The following is a 22,733-nucleotide window of genomic DNA, read 5'->3' on the forward strand; positions in this document are numbered from 1 at the left end:
TATATTTATACAATGGAATACTGTGCAGCCATCAAAAGAAATGAAATTTTGCCATTTGCAATGACATGGATGGAATTAGAGGACATTATGCTGAGTGAAATAAATTAATCAGAGAAAGACAACTATCATACGATCTCCCTGATACAAGAAATTTGAGAGGCAAAGTGGGGGGTTTGGGGGTAGGGAAGGAAAAAATGAAACAAGATGGGAATAGGAGAGAAACCCTAATTAATTAAGACTCTTAATCTCACAAAACAAACTGAGGGTTGCCGGGAAGAGGGTAGTTAGGTTATGGACACTGGGGAGGCTATATGCTATGGTGAGTGCTGTGAAGTGTGTCAGCCTGACGACTCACAGACCTGTACCCCTGGGGCAAATAATACATTATATGTTAAAAAAAAAAAAAAAGCAAAAGTAAGAAGAGTTCTTTCCTTACTGAGTCATTTCCAACAAAGAGAATGCAGTGACTTCCAGGGCTAGTTAAAAAAAGGTGATACAACTTCGCTGTGGTTCTCTTTTTCTTAGGATGCTTACCCTTGGAAACTAGTCACCACATTGCAAGGAAACAAGAAAGTGGAAGCAAGTAAGGGCCATGTCAAGATGTCTGGCCAAGAATCCAACTAACGTTTCAAGCAACAGTGAGCATCAACTGGCAGACATGCATACGAACAAGCCCACAGGTGACTCCAGGTCCTAGCTTTCAAGTTTGAAAGGTGATGCTAAGTGTTGCTGAGTAGAACAGGACCACACTGTCTCTACTCAGTCCTACTCCATCGCACTTGTATAACAAAACAAATTTTGTTATTGTTTTAAATCACTAAATTTTGTCATAGTTAGTTACTCATTAATGGAAAAGCAGAACAGGCACTGTAACCAGAAGACCCAGTTTCTTCCTTCAAAGAGTAGCACAGACCAGTGAACAGGGGCAGTATGACCAACTAGAAAAAACATGGACTTTGGAATCGGGTTGTCCACAGTCCCAATCCTCTCTGCTTATTGCTAACCACCTCCCAACCTCTGCTTCTGAATCTGGAAAAGCATAGCAGTAATACTTACCCTCTAAGTATTGCTATATGCCCCAGTAAACCATCTCTCTGCCTCCAGTATTATCTCTCTCCTATTTATTCTGGGCACTAAAGACTCAGTAATCTGTCTGAAATGCAAATTTGATCCTGGCTTCTTTTCTCCTGTCTTCCCATTTCCCACTCTTGACATTAAATTTCTAAGCTCCTCAAGCTTACTTTCAAGGCCCTTTGTGACCTGGTCTTCCTTCACCACCTCTCCTCCATCCCGAGCCTTCCACAACCCTATACTTTGTGGTATTTGCTCTGTGAACTTTTTCTATTTCTCTTCTGACATTTTCAGAAAAGGTATAAAGGATAGGGTAGGTCTTAACTATGACGTTCTTAAAAAGGTGACATAGGGATTTCACACAGAATTTCACATAAAGCTACCTAAGCATTCCCTTTATACAACCATCCTTCCCCTGAAGGTTTTCCATTCTGAGCAGCAAGCAAAATCATTCTCTCTTTCTCCATACAGCAGTCTTACAATCAGGTAACTCCACGGTCCATTCTGTCCCATTCCCCAAAGGTACTACTCCTGATCTCTAGACTTCCATGGAAGCCCAATAGCCAGCCAAGACCTGAGCCAAGGGTCAGGTTCCTAGACTCCTCTCATTTCCTCATAAAGGAAACATATACCGAACTTCCTGGGAAAAGCAGCCTTGGCTCCCTCTCGGCTGTTTTCCTTTTAAAACAAAAACAAAAACCCCACACAACTACCATGAGATATCCCCTTACCCTTGTCAAGATGGCTAAAATCAAAAGCATAAGAAATAGGAAATATTGGTGAGGATGTAAACAAAAAGGAATGCACTTTTGGTGGGAACACAAACTGGAGCCAAACTGTAGTTAAGTAGTGTGGAAGTTCCTCAAAAAAATCAAAAATAGAATTACCATATGATCCAGTCATTCCACCACTGGATATTTACCCAAAGAAAGCAAAAACACAAGTTCTAATAGATATATGTACTCCTATGTTCATTGCAGCATTATTTACAATAGCCAAAATATGGAAACAACCCAAAAGTCCATCCATAGATGAATCAATAAAGAAGATGCGGTATACATACAATAGGCTATGACTCAGCCATTAAAAAGAGTAAGATCTTGCCATTTAAAACAACATGAATGGACCTACAGGGTATAATGCTAAGTGAAGTAAGACAGACAGAGAAACACAAATACTATATGATTTCGCTCACATGTGGAATTTAAGAAACAAAGGAACAAAAACAAAAAGAAACAAACAACAACAACAACAAAAAACAACCCAGACTCTTAAATATGGAAAACAATTTGTTGCCAGAAAGCACTTGAGTGAGGGAGGGGTAAAATAAAGGGAATTAAGAATGTAATTTGATGAGCACTAAGTGATACACAAAACTGCTGAGTCATTATACTATATACCTGAAACTAATATACCAATGTGTGCTAATTGTACTTACTTCAAAAAAAAAAAAAAATACCAGCAGGGCACCTGGGTGGCTCAGATGGTTGAGTGTCTGCCTTCCGTTCAGGTCATGATCCCGGCATCCTGGAATCAAGTCCCACATCAGGCTCCCTGCTCAGTGGGGAGCCTGCTTCTCCCTCTCTCTGTCTCTCATGAATAAGTAACATCTTTTAAAAAAATCAACATATTACTAATTATGCAAAACCCCTAATAAGCAAGATTGACTCCCTCTACCTTAAAGCCAAGGCTGTAAGAGGAATTGTCCATATTCATACATTCTTAATATTTTGCTCCTAATACACTTGACTCCATCATTCTGTTTTTCAACTTCAGACCTTGGGAAACACTGTCCTAACTGAAACACCCTCCCCTCCTCCTTCTTATCCCCATTCCCTTCACCTGCCTAACTTTTTTTTTTTTTAAGATTTTATTTATTTATTTGACAGACAGAGATTACAAGTAGGCAGAGAGGCAGGCAGAGAGAGAGGAGGAAGCAGGCTCCCCGCTGAGCAGAGAGCCTGACACGGGACTCGATCCCAGAACCCTGAAATCATGACCTGAGCCGAAGGCAGTGGCTTAACCCACTGAGCCACCCAGGCGCCCCCACCTGCCTAACTTTTAATCATCCTTCAGTCCTAAACTTAGAGGGTACTTCCTCCTGACTCCGGGCTTGATCTCACAACTCTGAAATGATGACCTTGAAAGACCCCCCCCAGTCTTTAAATAATTAACTGCTCTTTTGTTGTGTAAGAGTACCCCTCCTCCCCTTGCAGTGAAAAGACCCTTCCCCCAGGGTTGAATTCAATGTAACTGCTCTTTTGCCTTTCTGTAACAGCTTGGCTACTAAGGCATGACACTTAACTCCTGTTTGAACAAGATACCCTCTCCTAATAGCAGGGGCATGGTCATGTAGGCAGGGGGCCACATAGTCACGTAGACAGGATGTCTTTCTGCTGAGTAATAAGGTCTAACTTCCCCTCTTTGTTTCCCCCTTCCCGCCGCTCTCTTTGCGCGCGTGGGTCCCTGGAGCCAACCCGCAAACTCCAAGTATGCCTTTTTCAAAAGTTCAAACTGTCCACCAATCAGTTGCGCCCCACCCAAAACTTGTTTGTACCTGTCTATAAAAACCCGGCACCACCCCAGCCGGGTGTGCTCAGCTAGCAGGAGCTGCTGACCACCGGCAGGCGCGCGCTGACCACCCGCAGGCGCCTGCGTAACAATAAAGAACCTCTTGCTGATTGCATCCAGTGGCAGTGTTGGATTCTTGGGTAAGGGGATCCGCGGGTTTTTCAACCTGAGCCAAAATCAAGAGTCAGACACTCAACAGACCAAGCCTCCCAGGCATCCCAGTAACAATCCTGTTCTGATGTGAATACTATATCTCTTGGTTCAGAGGATGGCAACCCTAAGTTCTCAATAAATACCTGAAATGACGTATATAAAGTGGCTAACACAGAACCTGATACTCAATGCCCAATTCCCCTCTTCACATTTCCTTTCCTTCTCCTAACGCCCTCCACGTTATTCCTATGTTCCACAAGAAAGTGACACCATATGATAACTGACTCTCTGCCGCAAGGCTTTAGAGTTTTGTTTTATCTTGTAAGTGACTCGGCAATAATAATGGATTCTAAGCAGGTGAATTACAATCCATGTAGATTTGTGTTACAGAATGCTCACTCAGGAACAAAAGTAGAGAAAGAATGTCTGGCATCAAAGATACCAATCTGGGGCTAATTGCATTGGTCCAAGGCAATATATGCACACGCCTGAAGGAAAGTATTTGTAGTGATGAGGAAAGAGAAAACAGTTTTGAAAGGTAATTTTAGAAAACAAATTACTGCTTCTGACAGGGTGTAAAGGACAGAACAGTGAAAATCTGGGACAATTCTCAAATTCCCTGCTTTGGTTGATTTTGTAGGTAAGAATATCATCACAACCAAAGTAGAGAGGGGAAGAAACATCAAGGGAGAGAGGAGGGAAACACTAAAGAAATGATAGCTTTGAAGTGCTGATGGGACATTCAAGTAGAATTATTCAACCAGCTTTTAAACATAGACCTAAGTGGTGTGCTCCTTCTTTTTCTATTCCACAGAAGATATTTCTTCATGCCTAAAGAAGGGTAAACCTGGGGTGGAGATCAACTTTACCGCATCTCCAGCTGGACTTCTGTCATCACCACTAAGCAGCCACAATAAAATCAGTGCCTCTACGTCTGACTGGCTGGAGGAGGAGACCAACTCCCTCAGTCTATACTAGGCACCCCCCAACCTGGCTTTCCACAAATGAATATAAGCTGATCTTCACTGATAAAGAATTCTTCAAAACCATCCCAATCTTTCTCTAAAAGCTACACACAGCTTTACCTATTAACTGGGACACAATCCAAGTTCTTCTGCCTCTTATCTAGGATTTGCATATATTCCCATCATTGATCTCCCCTCATTATGTCATTAACTCTCCTTGTAGAAAATAATACTGTTTTTCAGCATCCCCGTTCCATTCTCCCTTCCTAACCACAACCAGACTTTTCAGATACCCCATCCCCTATGCAACCCATGTACTTAGGGTAAAACTGATTCAAGGTCTACCTGAGGTAGACCTTGGTTGACTTAAGCTAGCAAACAGGTTCTATTCCCCTGGCCACAGTCACTGGTGTATTGCTGATCATGTGACTTAAACAGTTTAATTAGAATAATTCTCAGGACTCTAGCTCAGAATATCCAGATGGAACTTCTTTTTCCCATAAGAATAAACAAGGAAACATATATACTTGATTACTACTGGCAGCTCCCTACATTGTGAGGTAATGAGCCTAACATCACAGGAAACAAAACAGAATCATTAAGTCATCAGATCATCCAAACCTAAAATCTGTCCTGCTTCTGGATTTTTCTGGTAATTGTGTCAATACATTTTCTTATTAATGTTTCAGCACGTGTGTGAGCCAGATTTTCTATTATTTATTCCCCCGAGTCATATGAACTATTTCAGAACCTGTTATTAAAATGTGAAATGAGCTGAAGGAGAGAAGCATGGTGCAGGGCACATCTCAGGCTGAGGAGCTGACCATCCTGATAATAAGGCTGAAAAATTGTTGGCCAATCTGTTAGCTCTTGTGATGGGAAAGGAACAGCCTCTCTTCTTTGCAAACATTGCCTTCTCCAACAGGGCACACCATCTTCTCTCATTAGACCCCCTATAATATCACTTGAGTGAATTTGATGATTGGACCAATTCTTTGAACTGGCATCTCTCAACAAAAATTTTAAAGACTGTTGGCACCAACTGCTTGTGCACTGTACCCTTAGGACATGGAATACTTAGCAATTTGCATCCTCAGCTTTGAGATTTAGCTGCCATAAGGGACAGATTTCATTTATCCTCCAGTTGCATATCTTTACCACTATGTATATATCTATCTATACCCACAGCCATAACCATAGCCATACATATACTTATATCCATGCTTATGACTATATCTATTTACCTACATGCAGACCTATATCTATGTATATGTCTGTGTTTAAGTCTGTACATCTACCTGCACACATACTATGCTGTTGTAACATTCGGGTTGTTATAGCAAGTAAATGACTTAACATATGTAGGTGCTCAGTGAATAGTAACTGAGTCAATGAAAGGTGCCTGTGACATTTTAAGTTCTCAATAAAGGCTAGGCATTATTATTTGTATTCATTGTTAATAAAGCTAGTAACAACTGAGAATCCCAACTCAAGCTTGCTTATCAATAAGGAAATGTATTATCTCAAGAGATAATTTTAAGACCAGAAGTAAAAGAGACTCTAGGTAGAGTAAAATTAAAGGTTAAGGGATATCGTCAAGATGCTTTCCCCCTCTTCACTCCGCCATCCTCATATTGGGTTCATCCCAAACTGATTGCCTTGCAGTTGCAAGATGATTGTGGATAGCAGTCAGGACTCTGTGCATCCTTGTTCATAAGCATTTGAAGAGAAGAAGAGAGTATTTCTCCCCAAGCCTAGGAATTAAGCATTTGAAAAGAAGAGGGTATTTCTCCCCAAGCCTAGGAATTAAGTCTTTCCTTTTTCTTGGCCCTTCTTTTGGCCCTTCTCTTCACTTCCCTATGTGGCAAGCTGTCAGAAGTGGCTCCATCCAATTTAAGAATAAAGAAATTTTAAAGACAGACTAACAGCTCCCAGAATATCTGGGAAGCTTAGGACAACTAAGAAAACGGCCCAAGACCAAAGCATAAAACTAGTCTTACAAGGAAGCTGTGACCACCGAGCACTAGACCCTGTACCCTGAACCACCAACACGGAAGGCCGGAGAAAGGATTCACATGCTTAGTAATGCCAGGAGCATACATCTATACCTTAGCTGCAAGGGAGGCTGAGAAAGCAGATTATCTGGCAATTTGGAATTTCACAGTGGGAAGTGTGTTCTGAATTCTCACCTACATACATAAAGCAGGAAATTCCTAGACACAGAAAGAGATTCAGATAGTTGGCAACCACTAAGGTCCACTGCAGACAGAACTATTATAGGAGCTTCTGCCAACTCAGCCACCCACATGGTGGCTTTTCCCGGGGAAAAGAGACTTCATGAACAAAACTGAAAAGTCTTGCTCACCAAATTCTGTAATATTCCGGGATTCAAGCAAAAGTGAAAGAAAAGTTCCCCATTGCACTTGGCAGCAGACTGCTGCCCTATGGGTCCCCAGACCAGCAGAGGCAGACAGCATTACTGGAAGACCTCCAGTTTGTTTTCGTGGTATGAAGACCTGGACTCAAGAGACACTGAATTAATCTCTGTGAGTGGAAAGGATGGTGTAGAGCTGTCAAGGCAAGCATGATTCAGCTGGCGGCAAAAGCAGTGACAGCTGCTCATCCAGCAATGGTGACAGGGAACAATAATCAGAACAGATTCCCTGGAGCATAGAAGATATCTCTTGAGGACTCTAAGGTTAGGCAGGAAAGGAAAATTTACAAGAGACTAGAATTCCTTAAAATGAAGAGGGAATTTGAAATGAGCAAGACTTAGGTGTTCGTGTTAAAATCTAGTGTCTCGGAGACATGTGGATCACACATGTGATGAAAGAAACATCTGACATCTTGTTTCCTGGAACTGGAGCTCTGAGGAGGAGGAAAAGGGAGCACTTTTGCTAACTAGTTTCCTTTTTCTCCTACTGAACACGTGAGGCAGGTTTCCTGGAATCCTCTGCCACCCAATTTTTTCAAGGTTGTTTTCTTCTAGACATTCCAATCTCAGCAATTAAGACACATTCTCAGAGAAGTCTGATTTGATACCTCAATGTATAATTGTTGCACTTCCCCCAGCCCAACCGCTCTGATGATATTATTCTCTTTTATTTTCTTCAAAGAATATAAATCTAGCGAAATTCTTAAAACTTATTTCTTATTATGTTTATTGTCTGTCCCCACACAAACATTCACCAGAATGTGAACTCCAGAAGAAAGTGGCTTTGCAGAGATTGTTCCTGATGAATTCCTGTAGCCTTAGGACAACAATGGTAGGCACATATGATAGGCATTCAACAAATACTTGTTCAATGAGTATGAGTATCTGACTCCCCACAGAGTTGAGGCTATTTAATACCACATAAAAATTAAAACTTTATATCTATAAATCTTTATTTCAAGTCAAACAACTCAGTCTCTCACTATTACATAGTCTCTATATAAAATCCTCCCTACTTTTTCTGTCTGGGGCACTCCTTTTCCCAACTACACTTCTCACCACCCCCCCAAACCCTCCCCTCCCAGACATATGCTTCATCTGGTTGACTCCTTCCCAATCCCTCTGGTTTACCCAGTCTTTTGACAAGGAAAATGAAAGAAGTGAAACACCGGAATCAATACCAGAGAGCAAATCAGAAAGACAAGAGAGAAGCTGAGGACTGAACAGGCACAGAACATCAGTTTATCAAGATCAATGATTTTGAGTCGACGCTAAGATGCATAAATTTTACTAGAACTAGGTAATGACAAAGAGGAGGAAAAAAAGAAATGAAACTAAGCTAGTTACAATAGTGTTAAATGGGATGAAGAACCCAGGAGCAGAAGCTTCTGAAACTAAACCCAAAGACCTTGTTTTCAACCAATGTCTTGGCAAGCGTGGTTCTTAGAGGGTCAAGGCTCCATGCACCACAATGACAGAGGATGTATGGTAGAGTAGAAATGTGAACATGGACTTTGGAGACAGATAGAACTGAGCAGGAGTCCCAACCTTGCCAAACAAGCTAACCTCTCGGAGAATAACTTTCCATATAAAAAGGACAAGCTAATCAGCCTCTCAGAGATGCAATCTGTAAAGTATCAATTATAATCACAGTACCTGTTTCATGAGATTACTGTGAGGATTAAATAAATTAATGCACATAAAATCAGTAGTGCAGTTCTCTACCCACAGTTAACTGCTGTTCATTCAGCAAATATCTATATGTGATGTTATTAATATTGTCTATCATTTTAAGCTATCTAGTTGGCTCAAGAGATAATAATAGCTATTATTCATTTTACCAGGCACCGTACTAAGCACTTAAGAAGCATGATGACTTTCTATTTTTCACAAGAACACTCTTAGGAAAAACTATTATTGTTGCACATGACAGATGAAGAAAAGTTGGAAGTAATCCAAACAAAAGACCAGAGGTAGCCCAGATGATTTCAGCCCTGAAAAAGGTGAAGAGGTGTGATGTTCACCTACAAAATGAGTACGAATGAGCACAAATCCTAGTGCTGATGTATTAGACTTGCTAATTCTTCCAGAGCTTTACTTTTCCTCCAAAAACTATAGTTTTCTTAGGACGATCTCTTACACACTGAGATGCTGAGACCTGGCACCCGAACTTCAGAAAACGGAAATTTTTTTCCCATGTTTATACAAGGAGTTGGAGCATATCTCAAATTTAATTAAGACAAAGACTTAAATGTACAATAATATCCATCCATTGGTCTGTTTAATTTTTTTTAATTTTTTATTTTTTATAAACATGTTTAATTTCAGTAGTTTAGGTTTTTCTTTTTTTTTTCCATTTTATTTTTGCTCAGCCTAATGCCTTTTATAGATCTGATCATTGCTAACCAGTCTGTGATATTCATTCCGTTATCTACTTCAGATTTCAAATGATACATATAAATTTATAAGACACTAGATCTTAAGTGGACCTTTGAAATCACTTATCTAGTCCAACAGTTTAGAAATTATTGTGAACAAATGAAAGAATCTTTTCTCTTAACCAGAGCAGCTTCATTTTGTTTCATAGAGCAAGTGTTACTTCTTTGAAACCAAATTCCACTGAGAATATGTATGTAATTTTTGTTTGTTTACATTAAGCCACCAAGCTGATAAAAAAAAAAACACACACAAAACAAAACTTTATTCACAACTTTTCATTCATTTATTCATTCAGTTTGACCTCACATATGCCAGAGTTTCTGCCAACCAGTGAAGAAGAAGAAAATAACATGATCTCTGCCTCAAGAAACATGTGTTCTAGTCAAGAAGGCAGACACACAAGAACAACCACATCTAATATGAGGATGGCTACAGTAGAAGCTTATAGAAGGAACGGTGAGGATATGGTTGAAAGGGATTAAGACAAAAATGGAGGTCACCTAGAGCTGGGACTCAGAAATGGGATGAGAGAAGTAGGATAACTCCCAGGCAAAAGCGACAACAAACGCTAGCAGGAGAGAAAATGAAGAGTTCAGAATGGGAAATAATTGATATGGCTGTTCAGTGAAATTCATTGCATGTGATAGGTACTCAATAAATAGCTGGTTAGTTGATTAATTAATTAAACTAGAGGAAATAGACTATAAAACTAGATAAAAGTCAGTTCATGAAGGGTCTCACAGGCTGACTCAAAGAATTCAATTTTGTTTTCTAAACTAGGAGTTGAAAAAACAAATGTCTAAAGGGATTTATAGGAAATGTGAATAAGTGGGTCAGGCATAAAAAATAGTAATTATGGGGACTATACGTGACTATACTTGAAGTACTTGCTTTATTCAGGTAGAATGTAAGGTACGGTCAGCACATCAATGTCTATAGGATCCCAACCTTTATGCTGCACACATAAATAAGTGTGCTATATAATGTGATGACTGCCTCCATTCACTTATCAAATACAAAAGGATGATTGAGGAGGGGATTTCCTTTCTATCAAATAGACATTACTGGTGAGACTGCATCTGAGACAATTTGAGGAATGAGTAGGAGCTCATCTTTCTACTTCCAGCTACATACCTTTCAACCCAATAAGGCTAGTCTCCTTAATGAAGAGACAACACCCTACACTCTACTATGTCCTCTCTGAAGTCTTTGAACCTCCCTGGTGTGACCTTTATTTACTCAATTCCCACCACCAATTAAAGGCCCAATGTAGGCCTTCTCATTCATAAAATCCAAGAAAACTTCCCAGGTATCCAACGTACTTGAGAATGTACCAGAGATAAGACTCAGCTGAGAGGCTTAAAGACATTAGGACATAAGAATGTAGAAGTGTTCCGTGGGGGGTGCCTGGGTGGCTTGGTCAGTTGGTTGGGCAACTGCCTCGAGCTCAGGTCATGATCACCGAGTCCTGGGATCAAGTCCAACATCAGGCTCCCAGCTCCACGGGGGGTCTGCTTCTCCCTCTCTCTGACCTTCTCCCCCTCTCGTGCTCACTCTCACTCTCTCTCTCAAATAAATAAAATCTTAAAAAAAAAAAAAGTGCTCAGGAAAGGGTGTCTTATTATGTGTGATGAGCAGCTTACTTGTTGAGTACTCAAGGATTCATTAGCTTTGTGATTATAGGAAGATTTTTAAGCTTCTGTTTTCCTCAGTAGTCTTAGCTCTAAAATAGAGGCTTATCTCCATGATCTCTTTAGTTTCTTTCATTTCTAAAGCTGTAATTAAGATCTAGTGATTTTGTGAGGGAATTTGATCTGTTACATTTCCCTTAAGATTTCCACATATGCTTTTGAAATTTTCCTTACGTAATTTGGTGAGTGGAATTCACAAAAGAATCAATGGTAGGGATCCTGAACAGTGTCTTCTCTGTACCATAATATATGCCATATAATTCCTACCACAGATCTAGGAAATTGCAAAGATCATAGGTTAATTGCAATAAAGTTGGCTGTCAGTGTTCCTCTGTTACTTTGATCACCACCTGTTATTTTAAGTATAGGTCACTTGTGGTTCTTCTCTGGACCCTCACAATCTCATGGCAGTGAGAAAATAGGAGTAAGTAGATTACAGAGCCTGAACATGAAATCACAGAAACACCACCTATGGAAAACAACATACACAAATTAGGGAAGCCATGAAAGTATACCAAAATAATAACTGAACAGGAGTTGTTTTTTTTTTTTTTAAGATTTTATTTATTTATTTGACAGAGATCACAAGTAGGCAGAGAGGCAAGCAGAGAGAAAGGAAGGGAAGCAGGCTCCCCACTCAGCAGAGAGCCCGATGTGGGGCTCGATCCCAGGACCCTGGGATCATGACCTGAGCCGAAGGCAGAGGCTTTAACCCACTGAGCCACCCAGGCGCCCCAGGAGTTGTTTTTTATATTAATTTAGGCATTATAAATCACTGAGAAGGAATTGTTTGTATTTTATCTGCTTTTAAACTTCATAAACTGAATATGAAGTTTAAAAAACCAGGCCTCCTTCTAACTTGCTGTAGTAGTTATACTTTTGTTTATAGGAAGAACCAACTCTTGGCTAGGTTTAAACAAAAACCAAATCTATTGAAAGTACACTAGGGTATCTCATGAACTCCAAGTAAAAGTGAAGAATGGGGAATGACCAGATCAACTCCAGTGACCCACTTTTTTGACCCACTTACCACAAAATTTCCTCTATCTGACTTCACCTCAAGTGACTTCCAGTCTGTATCTTCCTCCCACCTCTCTTAATTCCTAGGAGAGAGCATCCTTTGGATATGATTTAAGTCAAATGTCCTCCTTAAGAACAATTAACTATGACAAAAAACATTTGTTATCAGACGAACATATTAGGGGCCCAGCCTTACAGCAGACAGACCAGTCCCAGAGAAGGGGCAAACGTGGGACTCCAGGAAGCCACCTCAAGAGATGTCTGCCTATGTACATATTTTTTTCTGCTGGGTTTTTGGTTTTGTTTTTTTATACCACTCTTCCCTCTCTTCCTAAACCTTTCACCCTCCATTACCAATCTCTATATATCATTGTATAAAATTGTTCCTAGAGTGGGCTCAAAATATCCTAGTCGATGTATATATTTTATATAAAATTAAAATAAACAAAGGACTGAAAAATGGTCTGTTACTCTACAAATTAAAATGTACACAATTTCATTTGATTGTGTGTACTATATAGAGTCATCCAAAATTAACTAAAATATTGCATAGAGACTAGCCATTACATATGCTCTGTCAAAATGTAACTTTCACTCTGACAACCATAGGATATACTTTCTTGATTATTAAAGACATTCAGGAGCCCAAAAGTAAACCCATACATACATGGTCAATTAATTTATGACAAACCAAGAATATAAAATGGGGAAAGGATGGTCTCTTCAATAAATGGTGTTGGAAAAACTGGACAACCATATGTACAAAAATAAAACTATGGTGTATCTTTACACCATACACAAAAATTAACTCAGGAGAGATTAAAGACTTGAATGTAAAACCTGAAACCATAAAACTCCTCAAAGAAAACATAGGTGGGAAACTCCTTGACATGAGTCTTGGCAATGATTTTTTTGGATCCAGCCTCAAAAGCAAAGGCAACAGAAGCAAGAACAAACAAGTGGGATTATATCAAACTAAAAACCTTCTGCAGAGCAAAGTAAATTATCTATAAAATGAAAAGCAACCTACTGAGTGGGAGAAAATATTTGCAAAACATGTGGGAACTGATAAGGTATTAACATCCAAAATATAAAAAGACCTCACACAATTCAGAAACAGCAATTGGGCAGAGGATCTTAACAGACATTTTTCCAAAGAAGACATATGGTTGGCCAACAGGCATATGGAAAAATACTCAACGGTATCTTCAGAGAAATGCAAATCAAAACCACAATGACTGCAGGGGTTGGCAGGGATGGGTTATATAGGTGATGGGGATTAAGGAGTATATTTGTGATGAGCTCCAGGTGTTACATGGAAGTGTTGAATCACTGTATTATATAACTGAAACTAATATTACAGTACATGTTAACTAACTGGAGTTTAAATAAAAACTTAAATTAAAAAAAAACACACACACACAATGAGATTATCACCTCACACTTGTCAGACTGGTTATTATCCGAAAGACAAGAAATAGGGGTGCCTGGCTGCTCAGTCACTAGGGAATACAACTCTTGATTTTGGAGTTGTAAGTTCGAACCCCACACTGGACACAGAGATTACTTTAAAAAGTTAAATTAAGTTAAACTATACTCATGTATCATTTTTTTTTAAAAGATAAGAAATAACAAGTGTTGGTGATGATGTGGAGAAAGGGAACTTTCATGTACTGTTGGTGAGAATGCAGCCACTATGGAGAACAGTATATAGGTTCCTAAAATAATTAAAAATATAATTACCATATAATCCAAAAATTCCACTTCTGGGTATTTATCCAAAGAAAACAAAAGCACTAACTCAAATTGGTGGCAGATTCATAATTCTCAGACCAGAGCTCTTTCTGCTACTGGAATTTTTTTTTTCTTTTTCTTTAAAAAAAGTTCTTTCATTCTGGAAAACAGTATGGAGGTTCCTCATGAATGGAAAACAGAACTACCCTACCACTCAGCAATTGCACCACTAGGTATTTACCCAAATAATACAAAAATACAGATTCAAAGGGGTATGCGAACCCTAATGTTTACAGCATCATTAACAATAGTTAAATTATGGAAAGAGTACGAATGTTCATCAACAGATGAATGGATAAAGAAGATGTGTATACACACACACACACACACACATACACAGGAATACTACTCAACTATCAACAAGAATGAAATCTTGCCATTCGCAAACAAATGGATGGAACTAGGTAGTATTCTAAGCGAAGTCAGAGAAAGAAAAATATGCTATGATTTTACTCATATGTGGAATTTAACAAGAGAGATGGACATATGAGAAGGAAAAAAAAGAGAGGGAAGCAAATCATAAGAGACTTTTAAAGATAGAGAACAAACAGTGTTGCTGGAGGGAGGTAGAAGGGATGGGCAAGATGGGGGATGGGTATTAAGGAAGGCACTTGTGATGAGCAGTGGGTGTGTATGTAGGGATGTATCACTTAATTCTATTCCAGAAACCAATATTGCACTATATGTTAACTAACTAGAATGTAAATAAAAATTTAAAAGAAACAACAACAAAAAACAAAAACAAAAACATACCATATACACACTCCCATGCTCACTGCACCATTATTTACAATAGCCAAGATTTGGAAACACATTTTTTTTTTTTAAGATTTCATTTATTTGTCAGAGAGAGCGAGCGAGAGCGAGCACAGGCAGACAGAGTGGAAGGCAGAGTCAGAGGGAGAAGCAGGCTCCCTGCGGAGCAAGGAGCCCGATGTGGGACTCGATCCCAGGATGCCGGGATCATGACCTGAGCCGAAGGCAGCTGCTTAACCAACTGAGCCACCCAGGCGTCCCTGGAAACACATTTAAATGTCTGTCAATAGATGAATGGTTAGGGGTGCCTGGGTGGGTCAGTGGGTTAAAGCTTCTGCCTTCAGCTCAGGTCATGATCCCAGGGTCCTGGGATCAGATCCCGCATCCAGCTCTCTGCTCGGTGGGGAGCCTGCTTCCCCCTCTCTCTCTGCCCGCCTCTCTGCCTACTTGCAATCTTTGTCTGTCAGATAAATAAATAAATAAAATCTTTTAAAAAAATAGATGAATGGATAAAGAAGATGAGAGAGCAATAATGGGTAGATAGATATAACAGAATATTACACAGTCATAAAAAAGAATGAGATCTTGTCATTTGTGACAACGTGGATTGACCTAGAAAGCATTATGCTAAGTGAAATAAGTCAAAGAAAGACAAATATCATATGATTTCACTTATATATGGAATTTAAAAAAACAATAACAAAACAACAAGTTCATAGATACAGAGAACAGATTCATGGTTACCAGAGGTGGAGGTGAGCAAAATGCATAAACAGGTTGAAAGGTACAAACTTCTAGTTCAAAAATAAGTAAATCACAAGGATATAATGTAAAGGATTCAATTATAGTTAATAATACTGTATTGATTGAATATCTGAAAATTGCAAGAAAGTAAATATCAATGTCCTCATGACATGAAAAAACTTCTGGAACTATGTATGGTGACAGATGTTAACTAGATTTATTGTAGCGACCATTTTCTCAATATATACAAATGTCAAATAATTATGTTGCACACTTAAAGCTAATGTAATGTAATATGTAAATTATACCTCAACTTTGAAAAATCTTTCAATAGTCTGCAAGATAAAGAATACATATAGTCTCTATATCTTGTGTGTTCCTTTCAATAATTTGTGTGGGAAGTTCTTGGACAATTTCAACTTTCCTAGATCCTTCCTCTTCCTAACTGTGGTATTTGTACACTTTTGTCTCTTGAAAGTTTAATTTACCTTGGCTTTGGATTGATTTTGGATTTTGGATTTTCTCATTGTAAGTATCTTTTGCTACCATCTGCAGCCCTGCCCACAGGTGAAGGAAATACTCCAAGGCAAATCTTTTTGCTTTCTTTTCTCTCTATACTCTTATTCACTTACAGAACTCATGGATACAACTGCCACTTCAAGGTCAAGACTGCCAACTCATGTTCTAGTCTACTGTTTCCACAGAATTCCCTTTTTATGTCTCAATCACACAAGAAGGGCAATGCCATCAATAAAAAGCATTATTATGCCACAAACCAGATTCATTTCCTATGCCCATTTTGAAATCACAGCTATCAATTTTTCCCAGTCTCTGTAATTTTCCAAAGCCTAGAAATCATGGGATAATCTTTAAATCAAAATGCACAATTCTAATGATAAGCAACCCTGTGAACTGGTCTAAATTTTGGTACTTCACTATCAAAAAACAGTTCTCCCGATAACTTTACAGGTCTTCAGATGTCCAAGTCTAACAAGCCTCATGTATCATTTGAGATAAAACTGCTCCCTGGACTGTAAAAACACAAAACCCCTCAATAATTTCAATTATCTTTCCATGATAGGGCGAATAAGCTTAAGTGCAGTGTTCTATCTTCCCTCTCTTAGAATCGATTGTCATCCCTTAAAGCGCTACTAATTCTAGAAAACAATCTATAACCTATTAGAACCTGCCCAAGCTAGTGAGTGATGACTACAAGTCCCATGATGCAAAGCAGGAACCTGGACCAATGCTGGCTATAGTTCCTCCTCGGAACTGTAATCTTCAGATCACCTGTGCGACAAACTGAGGTCCTAACCTCCATTTCTCAAGTTAGTTTACAAAAATAAGCCTAGGGCAGAGAAGGTGGGATGCTTACCACAAAACCATATCCAACCCAGCCGCCAACGAGCCCCGTCCGGGGAACTCCTGTCCCGACCTCTGGGGTGGGGAGGGGTGAGGGTTACGAAGGAGGCGGGAATAGCGCCTTTTGTGTGACGTAACTTCCGGGAGAGGCGGCCGGGTTTGGCCCCACCCTCCACCTCGCTAGGAGCCTGGGCGGGGCGGCCAGGGTAGAGCCCGGCAGAGGCTGGGAGCAGCTGCTTTGGGGGCGGAAAGTCACGTGAGGCTTCTTGGTCCTGTGGGTGGAGACGAAAAGCTGCGGTTAAGCAGGGTCGGATGTAACCGTCACAGGGAAGTGTGCTCAAACGGAACGGCGGAGTGGGCTGAGGTAGGGAGAACGCAGCGGGCGCTGTCCTGGGCGCTCATGCGAGTGACACCTGCGACCCCGTGGCAGGCGGGCGGCGGGCGGACTCCACCCGAGGCTGGAGGGGCCCCGCGGGAGCCTCGGGGCCATCCTTAGGCCACCGCAGACTCCGCGGTGCGTGTGGGAGGCGCTGGCCTCTCACCGGGCGGCGGAGGTGGCACCGTCTTGGGGCCCCGGGGAGCCCCGGGAGCAGTGGGCTTCTCCGTCCGGTGAGCCGAAGACCCGTGGCCTGCTCTGGTACGAACCAGGCAGTGCTCGGGTCGAGCTGCGCCTGGGTTTCTCTCCACTTTTCTCTGGCCACCCACTTCTCTCTCCTACCGTGTTGCTCAGGCTCGGGCCACCACACCTGACCGAGGTTTTCCAGTGTAGGACTATGTTAGCCCTTGGAGCGTCTCTATGCTAAGGCAAAAGTGAAGACGCTATTAATGATCCCAGTACATTTATTTTCTTGAAGTTTGGGTAGCGCTCGCTTCTTTGCGCGTCAGTGATTGTATGGATGGTCGTCGTCTCTCCCCAGCCTCAGGGCCTCAGGTAGTTGAGTGGCAAGGGGCAGGGCTATCCCACGGGCCTTGGAAAGGATAAGGTTTCAGACTTTTATTTAACACTTTTGGGGGAGGCCATCAAGCAGAACCGAGGAGCAGTGAATCAGCAGTTCAAGTTTCTTGAATCTTTGATGATGAGGAAGGTTGCCCAGAGCCACGTGCTAGATTAAAAATCTTACTTCAGCATCTTTCCAGGTCCTGCGGCTCTCTCCCTACCTTGCTCAACAGCGGAGTTGCCTAGATGTTGTTAAGATAGGCAAACCCCTTGTTATGTGTCATTTCACAGGTCTGTAGTTATTGCAGTTTCTTAGTTTATTATTTATTATTTAACCCTTTCATTATGTAACTGTGAGATTCTGAGACAAGATAAACCAGTCCTTTTGACAACAGGGATTACTGCGTATGAGTTACAAGGATTTGTTAAGTTCCCTCAAGTTTCTGGCATAGCAGGATTACTGATGATCTGGAAACTGTGAAGAACATTTTAACTTTCAATCATTTCATCTTGTTGAATATAAGTTTGGGTCTTATTTGACTAATTTAATTTGGCCACTCTTTTTTTTTTTGTTTTTCCCCTCAAGTACATTTGGTTCTGGGTTTAATAAATGGTTACCTTAAGAACAGTTGATATTTACCTTGTAGCATCTAAGTTTATTGTTCAGTTATTACTCTGAGTAATTAGTTTATTGATTTTGATTGGTTTCACTAATTAAATCAAAAGGAAATGTGAATAATTCTCCCTTTCTTTTCTTCCTCTTTCCCTCCCCTTGTACTGTATGTGGAACTGTCAGGACCAGAGTAGACAATAAAGCTTCAGAAAGGTCTTTACCACTCCCTGTTCCCAATTCTTCTGTGTAGGTGAAATCGGTTTCAAATGAACATTATAGAAATCTATCACAAGGAAAGAGAGTGGGGATTAAAAAGCATGACATGTAATATGAAGGTCAAGAAAGAGTGTGGAATAGTTCTGCTCTCTTTATCATGCAAGTGGGAATCCTTAGAGATGATATCTTGGGATTAAATGAAGTGATCTGAGGTGTGTTTTCATTCCAAATGAAGTAATAGAGTGTCACAAAATCAAAAGAAATCGATGTGAACATTCATAGGTTTTTTTTTTTGGATAATGCTCCAAATTAAATACTAACCTTTCAATATGTTCTTCTCATTTTTAGATAGTGAATTCCTAAGAAGAAAATAATGGATTTCATATTAGTTGTTCTCTAAGTGTTTGGACTCAGCATTGTGCAGGTTTATTGCAAAGTCGAAAAGAAGATGGCAACTCCTTATGTCCCAGTTCCTATGCCCATAGGGAACTCTGCTTCCAGTTTTACAGCCAACAGAAACCAAAGAAGTTCTTCTTTTGGGAGTATCTCAACAAGCTCAAACTCTTCCAAAGGCCCGTTAGAGGACTCAAATATGGGTAATTTTAAACAGACAAGTGTACCCAATCAAATGGATAGTACTTCATCTGTCTGTAGCAGTCCCCTCATTAGGACTAAATTTACAGGTGCAGATTCTTCCATTGAGTATTCTGCTAGACCAAGAGAAAGTGAAGAACAAAATCCTGAAACAGTATATTTAGAAGATAGACCTTCTACACCTACTATACTGGGTTATGAAGTGATGGAAGAAAGAGCTAAATTTACTGTGAGTATTGACTTCTGCTGTAGATCAGTAGAAAGTGGAAATTGACTAACCTGTGTTCTATACCTGGGTTAAATTGTTACCTGTACTTAAAATTTCTTGAACATAAAATTCAAGTAAGTTTTACACCTCTAAATTCTGTCATGCTGTAGTAAACTTCATTTTACTTGAAACCAGCACACAAATCAAGAAACAAAACATTACCAGGATCCAAAAAGCAACCCCCAACCAGGCTCTCCATTAGTCAATACTCACCCTCATGATAGCCTACATTAATTTTGCCTATTTTTCTACTTTATGCAAATGGAAATACAGAATGTGTACTCTTTTGGGTGTGTTCTCTTCAGCATCATGTTTGTAAGATCCATCCTTAATCTTGCATGTAAAAGCTAATTTTTATTACTGATAGTATTCCTTTATGTGAATATACTACAGTTTATTTTTATCCATTGTACTGTTGAAGAGCATATGGATAATTTCTAATTTGGGGCTGTTACAAATGGTACTGCTGTGAACCTTTTGGGTACTTACTGCGCATTAAACACATTAAAACATTTGTTTTACATCTGCGTAGGAGTAAAATTGCTAGATCATATGGCTAGCTTTAAAAGATACTAATGAACAGTGTACCAGAGTAGTTGCACTAGTTTATACTCCTTTAAGCAGTGTAGGAGAGTTCCAGTTACTCCACACCTTCCCAACATGTGGTATTTTTTCATCTTTTTCACTATTATTTTATGCTATCCCAGTGGGGAGAGTAATATCACATTGTGGTCTTCATTTGCATTCTTAATGACTAATTAAATTGAAGACTTTTTTGGCCAATAGATATTCTCTTTTGTGAAGTATCTGTTCAAGACCTTTATTCATTTTTCTTTGGAAAAGTTTTTTCCACTTTGATTTATAGTTTTCTGTGCATTTTGAACAAGTTCTTTGTTAGAGCATGCATTGTGACTGTTCTGTCTATGATAATAGAGGCAAGTGTGCAGGTTTTTGCAAAGGCTAAAAGAAGGTGGCAACTCCTTGTGTCCCGTTTCTATGCCCATAGGGAACTCTGCTTCCAGTTTTGTCACTGTGTATGATCATCTCTGTGGCTTGCCTTTTCACTTTCTTAGTGATGCATTAGATAAACAAAAATTTGTAGTTTTACTATAGTCCAATTTATTTTTTCTTTTATGATTAGCACTTTTTAAAATCTGCCTACTCCCAGCTTGCAAAGATGTTGTCCTATGTTTTCTTCTAAAAGCTTTATTCTTGGACCTTTCACATTTAGATCTGTAAACTATCGAATTTATTTTTGTCCGCGGTGTGAAACAATGGTCAAGATACTTTTTTCCCCTCCCTATGGGATCAAGTAATCAGGTTTTTATTGAAAAAACCACTCTCTCTGCATTTGCACCATTGCCAATGTCATATATCAGGCAACCATTTAAATATATGGGTTTGTTTCTTTGTTCCATTTTTCCCTCATTTACCAATTTCACATTGTCTTTAATTATACATGCATTATGAGAGGACTTGATACCTGCTAGCTTAAGTAGTCTAATTTTGTCATTCTTCTTCAGAATTGTCTTGGCTATCTTTTACCCTGTTCTGAGATTGTGTTGAATCTGTAGACTAAAGAGATCTGACATCTTTACAATACTGAGTCTCTGAATCTAAACCTAATCCACTTACTGAAATCTTTAACTTCCTTTTATAGTTTTCAGAGCAGAAATCTTAGGAGTTTTAGTTAGAGGCTTTTGTTTGTTTGTTTGTTTTAAGTAATCTCTATACCCAATGTGGGGCTTGAACTCATGACCCCGAGATCAAGAAAAGCATGCGCTACTAACTGAGCCCGTCAGGCACCCCCTAGTTAGATTTATTTCCATGTATGTGGTTTGATGTTCTTGATATCTGTTCTGATTTCTGTTCATTCATTGCTTTTGGTCTTGTGTATCAGTGTGAGTTTATGTATCTGGAAACCTGCTCAATACACTTATAATTGGAATAGTTCTTCCTCTTAGATTTTTTTAATATAAAGTTTTTATATTGACTTCAACATTTCATGCTGTAAACCTACAACAGTATAGAACGACCTCTGAGGAAAAAATTGTTGAGATAATTTTTGTTGTTAGGGGAAATGTTTAATTTTTATAAAAAGTTTTTTATCTGAGTATATTTGACAACAATGTTACATTTGTTTTAGGCATTCAGCATAGTGATTCTACTTCTCTATACATTATGCAATGCTCACCAGAAGTGTAGCTACCCTTTGTCACCACATAACGCTATTGCAGTATCATTGACTATTTTCCCTATGCTGTACCATTTTTCCCTTTGACTTACTCATCCATAACTGAAGACCTGTATCTCCCACTCCCCTTCACCCATTTTGTACTTTCCCACCCTCCTTCCTCTGACAGCCACCAGTCTGTTCCCTGTATTTACAGATCTGATTCTGCTTTTTGTTTATTCATTTTGTTTTTTAGATTCCACATATGAGTAAAATCATATGCTATTTGTCTTTTTCAGTCTGACTTACTTCTCTTGGCATAGTAGCCTCTATGTTCATCATTGTCGTTGCAAATGGCATGCTCTCATCCTTTTTTGTCATTGCATGATACTCCATATTGTGTGTGTGTGTACATACCACACCTTTATCCATTCATCTATCAGTGGACACTTAGGTTGCTTCCATATCTTAGCTATTATAAATAATGCTGCAGGAAACCTAGGCTGCAAATATCTTTTTGAATTAGTGTTTTCATTTTCCTTGGGTAAATACCCAGTAGTGAAATGACTGGATCATAATGGTAATTCTATTTTTTAATTTTTTGAGGAATCGTCATGCTGTTTTCCTTAGCAGATGCATCCGTTTACGTTCCCAACAACAGTGTATAGGGGTTCCTTTTTCTCCACATCTTTGATAATACTTGTTATTTCTTCTTTTTTATTTTAGCAACCCTGATAGATATAATGTAATATCTCATTCTGGTTATGCTCTGTATCTCCCTGATAGTGATGTTGAACATCTTTTCTTGTGTCTTTGGCCATCTATATGTCTAATTTGGAAAAATCTTTATTCAGGTCCTCTGCTCATTTTTAATTGCATTTATTTGTGGGTTTTCTTTGTGTGGAGTTTTATAAGCTTTTTATATATTTTGG

General features: G+C 39.4%; 1 protein-coding gene across 2 annotated transcripts in view; it reads left to right on the forward strand.

Annotated features, from left to right (window-relative positions):
- Positions 1-17,161: 17,161 nt before the first annotated feature.
- SNX16 (sorting nexin 16) overlaps positions 17,162-22,733 on the forward strand; it is a 41,691-nt gene continuing 36,119 nt past the window's right edge. The window contains exons 1-3 of one of the 2 annotated variants that reach the window (XM_004774208.3): positions 17,162-17,364; positions 19,115-19,362; positions 19,450-19,589. In XM_004774208.3, the coding sequence (XP_004774265.1) occupies positions 19,215-19,362; positions 19,450-19,589 (288 nt within the window). In that variant the 5' untranslated portion in view covers positions 17,162-17,364; positions 19,115-19,214. Of the gene's footprint in view, positions 17,365-19,114; positions 19,590-22,733 lie in introns of both variants that reach the window. The other variant, XM_004774207.3, reaches the window with a different exon arrangement.

Source organism: Mustela putorius, unplaced genomic scaffold (assembly GCF_011764305.1).
Source record: "Mustela putorius furo isolate JIRA1106 unplaced genomic scaffold, ASM1176430v1.1 tig00003846_pilon_pilon_pilon, whole genome shotgun sequence".
Lineage (NCBI taxonomy): Eukaryota > Metazoa > Chordata > Mammalia > Carnivora > Mustelidae > Mustela > Mustela putorius.